Source organism: Coniophora puteana, assembly GCF_000271625.1.
Source record: "Coniophora puteana RWD-64-598 SS2 unplaced genomic scaffold CONPUscaffold_7, whole genome shotgun sequence".
Taxonomy (NCBI): domain Eukaryota; kingdom Fungi; phylum Basidiomycota; class Agaricomycetes; order Boletales; family Coniophoraceae; genus Coniophora; species Coniophora puteana.
The window spans coordinates 1-7,368 of record NW_006913059.1 but is presented as its reverse complement, the minus strand read 5'-3'; the positions used below and the strand labels follow the sequence as shown (position 1 = coordinate 7,368).

Here is a 7,368-nt window from a genome sequence, read left to right as displayed (position 1 = left end):
TCGTTTGATGAACGGTCACAGTAGACGTGGCGAGGTCTCTCATGTTTCCACTTAGTTCTTTCTCGTGTTTTCTGTGGTTGTAAATTATGGTTCATGTCCTGTTGTTTTCCCTGCATACGCTCGCATTTGTACACTTTTATACGCATGCACATAGATATTAATGTTCTCAATACTCTTTTCACGTTTTCGGTGCTCTCGCGTTGCCCTTCATTTTTGGTTCGTCCATATCCGAAAGTAACGGGAAAGTACGGTTAGGTGTTAACGGCTGTCGGAGCGCCTCGGATACAACGCCTGATAGATTGTCACTCGAGTTGCGAATATACAACCTTGTTTAGGAATCAAGGGCATCGGCCGCTGCCAAATGTTTATAATCTCTGTATAGCACCTCCGGCGTGAGCTTCCATATTCTTGCTACTCTGCCGGTTTTGTGAATCTTTACTAGGATCCTTGCCGATAAGGACCTCCCTCGCACCTATGACGGGAGCTTCAGGCCATGCATGAAACTTCCCGCCGCATCCAGGATAAGGCCGAATATGCACAGCTTCGTCAACACATTGACGCTCAAGGACAAGCAGAGAAGTCAGTCTCAGCTGTAATTGTTGGTAGCGTCTCTTCGTCACATAGCGGGACTCACGATTCATTGCTTATTAGGAACAGGGTATATAGTAACATGTAACTTTCATTACCATAGAGCCCAACTTATTCCTCACTAGCGCTATTTTCTAGTGAGGCCAAGAGTATCCGTCGAAAGACGCCTTGCGTCACAGTTTGTCCTCAAGCGCCATAATGGCAAAGTTACACCTCCCTCCGTCACGCTTATTCTGTGATCGGAACGTCAGATAACGGCTTACCAGGATAAACTGATAAAGAAATACCTGTTTGAACACAACCGCGTCTTCGCCGAGTAACACCTCGTCCCAAGCCTTCCCTCCAGGACCCTTAGGCAACTTTATCTCAACCTCTCTCGCTCCGAGATCCAGCTGGGTATCGTGCGCCTTTCTGGATTTCCATGCTCCACCATGTCCTTGCTCAGGTAGACTTTGCTGGGCCCAGGACCAGTAACGACGCGCGGTACACCTATGAAAGTCTCTGAGGACCAGCTGCTGCTCGTACTCTCCGGTGGACTTGTACGGGTCCCTCTCCACCTTCAGCATGGATGCACACCGAAACCCGCGCATGGATACCTGGCTCCAACTGTTGCCCCACCCGCCGAGGTAGAGGCTATGGCACACGTCTTTCCCCCATTCCTCCCACTTGTAGCTCACCGTCGCGCCGGGCGCGGCGCAGGCGCGGGCGGAGGCGATGCCGCGGGTGATGGCGGAAAGCGAGAGCAACGTGACACCGGGCATACAGTCTCCATCCATGGAAATAAGGATGGAGAAGAGACCTTCCGCTGGGGCCGGAACAAAGGGCGATGCGTGTACCATACCCGTGCCCATCCTCGTGCCCGTACTGGGTGCAGTCGTCTGTGAGCGTATTTCCATGCTCTCAATGTCGCCATTGATCCCGCCGTATTCGAAGGTGCACACGAAGGACACATCGTCACTCAGCCCGATAACCTTGGGCTCCGTGGCATTTGTAGCGACGGGCGCGCCAAGGTCGTATACGCAGAGCTGGAGGTCGCCAGTGCCCATGTGCCCGAGGAGGATCAGATCGTCAGGGAGGAACGCGAAACATCGCGCGAAGCTACCATTGAACACCTAAGCAACAAAAATGCAAGGTCGGGTTATTCAGAGAGGCAATAAAACAAGATAGCAGTTTTAGACGGCTTACAACTTGTGCCTTGCCTGACTTCCAGTCCCATATGACAAGCTCCTCATCCCAGTCACAATCGGCAACGTACGCCGGTAGAAATAGACCTAAATGTTTCCCCGAGAGCTTCACGCGCACACCTCGGTCGAGTGCATCGTCCGTCTCCTCATAGTGGCCGTAGAATACGGCAGCGTTGTGCGCAGCGGTGTCGGGGTGAGGTACACCCATCGAAAGGGTCAGCAAGTGAATACTAAACCTCGAACTTCGATCCATCAGCCTAGCTGTGGATGCGAGCGTAGAGGACAGACGGGATACTCACCTCTCGAGGTCGTCCTCCACCAACACAAGTAAGTCCTGCGCCGGGTCCACGGTAAACTCGTACTTTTCGAGCGTATGTTCCACTTTCCATTCTTGTAGCTCGATGTTTCGGATGGATGACGGCAACCGAATGCACTGGATGAGCTTTGGGCCCGCGATGCAGAGGACGTCGCCGACCAGCAGCCACTTCTCGGTATCTGGGGAGGTGAAGAGATGCTCGGGTGCAGGGGTCGACCAAGAGAGCGCGTCCCACGCTCGGCGGTGCGCCTGCAGCATAGCGAGACGGGAAGCTGTACCGACTGTTACGTTGCCGCCAGAAGGGGCATCTCTGAGGCAGGCTGCCTGAAGCTCGAAGTCGTACCGGACTGCGTCGTTTTCTTCTATTACGCGCTGGAAGTGTTTGCAGACCTGCGAAGTGACGAGGTCAGTCGAGTTGAATACACAGGCGAGGGCGGCCGTTGAACCAAACGTGTCCCTCACCTGCTTGCATCTCGTCAGTGACAGTAGGTCAAGTCGGAGGAAGACGGCGACCAAGAACTCGTCCGAGACACGAGTAGACTGAACGTTCATGATAACCATCGGTGGCAGAGGGTGAGGGATGGTTAAAATGAACCGCACTTGCGCGCTGCGTCGCGTCCTATGTTTTACGTATGTTGTACATACAAGGTCTCTACGGGCGCACGCACGGCATGAGCATCTGGATGTTCTGGCATTGCTTGGCACCCATGGGACATAACGTTGCGCAGGAAGAAGATCGCAAGCTGGGGCCAAGGGCTGGCTAGGGAGAACCGTAGATCTGTCCCTGTACGACTTTACTGCTAGTGATAGCTTAGATTTCTGGGCCGATTGTGATGTGGGTTAAAGTGGGTCCTGGTGATCGCGCCGTAGACGGCGGCGGACGCGCGTTGTGCGGCGCTGTACTTCGTGAGTTACGCATTGGCTGGTTTGGTTCTTCCCACTACGCTTTCACGAACTCGTTAGGCGGTGCTATTGGCTTCGACATGTAGGCGCTCGTGGCAGAGTTGTATGGCTGAGACGTGGAAGTTAAGGTACGAGGAAATGAGCTGATTGGGCCCTAGTCATCAACAGCGAGTTATCAAACTAGGATCCAAAAGCTCAAGAGCGCAAGACGAAGACGGATTCGTGAGGATTTTGACGAACAAAAGGTAGAGACAAGGAGGTTGGCGGGTATTGTGACCGAGCACTGCCGAAGCGGAAGAGGGTGACGTGCGCAGACGTGCGCAGTGACTCTACAGCATGTCCCATTTTTATTTCCACATTCCGCAGGCGTTACGCTGGCCTTTATCTCCTTCACAGGGCTGCCAGCAAGATATCTTCCAATCCCGACTCTCCTTGACTCACCCTCTCCATTCGCGGAACCAGATCTACCATGGTTGTCAAAGACGAGTTCCTGACCCCAGACGCAGAAGATGCTCCCCCTGCATATGACGTCGTTGCAGGTTCTCGCCCAAACGAGCCTCGGGATGAGAAACATCAGCCTCAATCCTCGTCGTCCTCGTCGGCGGCAGGAGGTCCTTCAAGATTTGCCGTCCCTCCCAAAGTGAAATCAAAGCCATCTACATCCTGGCTCTCCGCCTTCCCGTTCACCACCTCCCGCACGACAAAGCACGTCCGTCAGACCACCCTCTCCCTCGTCCGCGACCTTGTCGTCGACTCGCACGCACATACATCCGAGCCCCCTCCCGCAACTGCCATCCTCGCGAGCTGTGCAGACGCATGTGCGTCCAACAAGCTCGACCTCTCCAGCGTGCTTCAAGAGCCATCTATCGAGGGCCACACCCCCATGTACTGGGCGATCGTGAACGGACGTGAGCGGGAGCTTCTGGCGGCTCTGCTGCTGCACACCCCATCGCTGACGCCAGCGTGCGTTGCGGATATCAGGCTCGCATGCCTGGCAGTCTCGAATCAGGCGCTGTTCCAAGCGCTCAGGTTGAGGGCGGGACCGTTCCACGGGTTGATTCCGTGGACGACGTTTGGGTCACACTCAGGTGGGTACTTGCGCACGTTTCTCCCCTTCGTTCGACTGATAGGGCTCTATACAGGTGCCGACTCACTCATCCTGGGCCCACTTGCGCCCGACCAGATCAATATCGAGGAAGTCGAGGGCGAAAGCGCATTCGTCGCAACCTTTTCCATCAAACTCTGGCACAAGCGAATGCGCATTGGTGGACGAGCGGGTGTCGAGTTCATAGCACGAGGTGCGTAAACCAGCTGTTTTTGCTTTTGAAAGACATTGACATCCTTCAGGGCGCATATGGTCTCTCATGTTCTTCGCCACACCACCGACGCCCCATCTCGCCACCTCGCAGACGACAGGCCCCTGGCAGGTCGCGCTCTCCCTCCTCGAGCACAGCCCCGCGACACCCGTCGACTCCAGACTCGTCATCGAGCCCTTCCGCAAGCCATCCTCCAAACCCTCCACCCCGACGTCGCCCAATCCCCCATCGAGCGATAGGAAAACCCCGCCCTCAGAATCCGATTCTCCCGCGCCGACATCACGCCCCAGCTCCGGCCTCTCCCTCCAGATGCCCACTCTCAGCGTCCCGGGCAGCCTCGGCGGCGGAAAAGGCAAGCAGAAATCAAAGGCGCTCAAGCCGGTCGAAGTTCGCATGAACACGAGCGGGGACTACCGCCTCGCGTACCGCTCCTCGTCTATCCTCGGCACCGCGCTCGACACGACCGCGAGCGCGCTCCTCTCGGGCACAGCGGGGAGCTGGAGGGCACCGGCCATGGATTATTGGTACGATGAGGGGGCGTGCATGAATGCGGTGATTCAGCCGTTTGCGATCGGGGAGAGTGGTGGGTTGATGTATGAGTGCGTGTTCCTTATTTGGTGCTTGGCGTTTGCGGTTTTTGTTGACGAGATTTGTGACTGTAGGGACTCGCCGTATCTCGCTGCGGACGGGACGCTCCATGCGCGTCTGGAGGCTCGCCTTTCCAAGTCGACGGACTCGGACTGCGTCATATGCTGATCCAGTCGCCGTCATCGGCTCTTCCCTCCTCCCGTGTGGTCCCTTGCGGCCTTACTTGGTCGCGCGCAGCTTGTTTGCCGGGAGCCCCACCATACCGTACCGTGCACCTCCTATGCCATCGACGATCCAACGGGTATCATACATGGCTTGCACCTCCAATCGTCCACCTGTTTCTCCCTCTGGAATCGCCCGATACGTCGCCTGCAGCTACGGATTTCGCTATTCTGCTGGGTTCACTCCCTCTCGGGGCTCCAGCTCGAGCACGGATATCTCACATACACGACTGAGCGTGCCGGCATTCAGGTCGCTGATTCTAGCATGCGCTTGGTAAGCCGCTTGAGACTCCTGATTCGTCTCGAACAATGCGGACGACAGTTTTATATCTTAATTCACCCTCAGTGCGCGGCGCTGACCACGGACTTGAGGCACCAGACGTTGTATTTCCAACACGATATTTGTATATGTACTTATACCCTTACTTCCTTGTGTGCTTGAGCATCATGTCTATTCGGTTTGCATTGTTGCTACACGTTCGAGGCATGGCAGTCATATTACTGCAGTATGCGGCCCCAATCAGCGTACCCCCACAATTGCAGAATCAGTGACCACGGCGTAATGCCGCAGTGATAACCCGTAGCCACTGATTGTGCAATAGATGATATGTCCCGTCCCCAGCCAGGGTGACGAACAGGTTGTCAGTGGTTCTGCAATACTGTACCTACACGACCGTAGGTTCATCACGCCTCACGCTTGACCTATAAAATGAACTTAAGACCTGGTTCGTCACCCATCACAAAAGATAATGAACCTCCCTGCGTGACGACAAATACTAAGCCTCTTAAATTATATTCTGATGTAGCACTGAGTTTCAGATTTGAGAGCCTTGCTGGAACAACCACAGTCGACTGGAGATGGGATGTCGAGCTCTTCACTGGCAGGCTTCAGTGAGTCGGTCATACCGGTCTGGCAAGGGCTTGAGACGCCTGTATATAAGCCCAACGGACAAGCAATTTACAGTCGTTGTAAAAGGTGTGTCCGCTTTGCCTGCTTCTCCTTCCAATAAAACACCCTCTTCACCTTCGTTGTCCTCAACAATAACACCTTGATGATGTCACCAAACTGTGACCCTAGTTCAAAATCACGCGTTCGCCGGACATTTGAACTTCAGCCTCATCGGAACTTATCTTGATTTCATGTCACGCGATAATCCCTTGAACCTACGGTTGTGTAGGTACAGTACCCTCTTGGAGGATGTATCCCGGCCACACGCCAACAGTCATTCTGCAATAGATTTCAGGTCCCATCCCCTGCTTAGGTGATGTACACGCTGTCGGGTTATGAGTGGATATTAGGGTCAGTCGATGCCCGTCCTAGGGTCAGAGCTGGCGTTTTGTAACGGCTCGAGCTGTCACGTTGTCGTTTAGTTACATTGCTCATATGTAACGGCCGGTAGCTTTCCCTCGACGAGGGTTTTGACGCACCCGAGCTGAAGTACTGTATAGTGGCTTGATTATATTCTCACGCATCCGACGATTAGTTGAAACATGTATCGTAGTTATGTTTTCTTCTTCATTGAATCAATGCCAGTATCGTTGTTCTCGTTACTTGCTCGCTCGCTCTGCTCGCTCTCTCTTCTGATCCCTGCCAGCACCGTTACAGTTTGATCTTACTGCCCAAAAGGTGGCCCCTTAGGGTGAGCCTTGGTTAGGGATACACCAAAAGCCCTCAAAAAATTGAGACTGACAAAAGTGCAAGTTGCATTTTCGCAGTTTTGAGACTGACAAAAGTGCAACTTGCACTTTTGCACATTCGAGACTGACAAAAGTGCAACTTGCACTTTCGCACTATTAGGGTTATGAGTGGATATTAGGGTCAGTCGAGGCCCGTCCTAGGGTCAGAGCTGGCGCTTTCCCACGCCTCTGACCCACAGCACAGAGGGCGCTGACCCGCGGCGCTGACCCAGGGTGCTGACCCACAGCGCTGAGGGTGCTGACCCAGGGCGCTGACCCACAGCACTGAGGGTGCTGACCCAGGGCACTGACCCTCGCGCCACTCCGGGCTGACCCTCGCCTTACTATAGAGTGACCCTGCCCTGCTATGGACTGACCCTCACTCGGCTACAGGCTGACCCTCGCCCCATTTTGGGCTGACCCTCGCTCCGATAATCCGAAGACTTGACCAGAGCAGTCACATCCCTTGCATGATTGGCGTAAACACAAAGACATGCAGCTGGACACATGTAGATGGCTATGTCATTGACTGAACTGCGCAGCGCCTCATTGTAACTGCTATAGACTAACCCACA

General features: G+C 54.5%; 2 protein-coding genes across 2 annotated transcripts; one reads left to right on the top strand and one right to left on the bottom strand.

Annotated features, from left to right (window-relative positions):
- Positions 1 to 761: 761 nt before the first annotated feature.
- On the bottom strand, positions 762 to 2,797 carry CONPUDRAFT_73321 (uncharacterized protein; the record flags this gene model as incomplete). Its single annotated transcript, XM_007770891.1, has 6 exons — positions 762 to 821; positions 852 to 1,700; positions 1,774 to 2,002; positions 2,072 to 2,478; positions 2,551 to 2,707; positions 2,757 to 2,797. 6 exons carry the CDS (start codon positions 2,795 to 2,797, stop codon positions 762 to 764), a joined length of 1,743 nt encoding a protein of 580 aa, XP_007769081.1.
- Positions 2,798 to 2,913: 116 nt separating this feature from the next.
- CONPUDRAFT_82499 (uncharacterized protein) lies at positions 2,914 to 5,574 on the top strand. Its single transcript, XM_007770965.1, has 4 exons — positions 2,914 to 4,079; positions 4,134 to 4,289; positions 4,339 to 4,906; positions 4,970 to 5,574. The coding sequence occupies exons 1-4, from the start codon at positions 3,461 to 3,463 to the stop codon at positions 5,061 to 5,063; spliced, it is 1,437 nt and encodes a 478-aa protein (XP_007769155.1). The 5' UTR covers positions 2,914 to 3,460; the 3' UTR covers positions 5,064 to 5,574.
- Positions 5,575 to 7,368: the final 1,794 nt, after the last annotated feature.

What these genes read in the sequence shown, in the direction of transcription:
- CONPUDRAFT_82499 (XM_007770965.1), top strand. Translation starts at nt 3,461, where the DNA reads ATGGTTGTCAAAGACGAGTTCCTGACCCCAGACGCAGAAGATGCTCCC. An exon ending in GACGTTTGGGTCACACTCAG is followed by an intron (nt 4,080 to 4,133) that starts GTGGGTACTTGC and finishes GGCTCTATACAG; the next exon opens with GTGCCGACTCACTCATCCTG. An exon ending in AGTGGTGGGTTGATGTATGA is followed by an intron (nt 4,907 to 4,969) that starts GTGCGTGTTCCT and finishes TTGTGACTGTAG; the next exon opens with GGACTCGCCGTATCTCGCTG.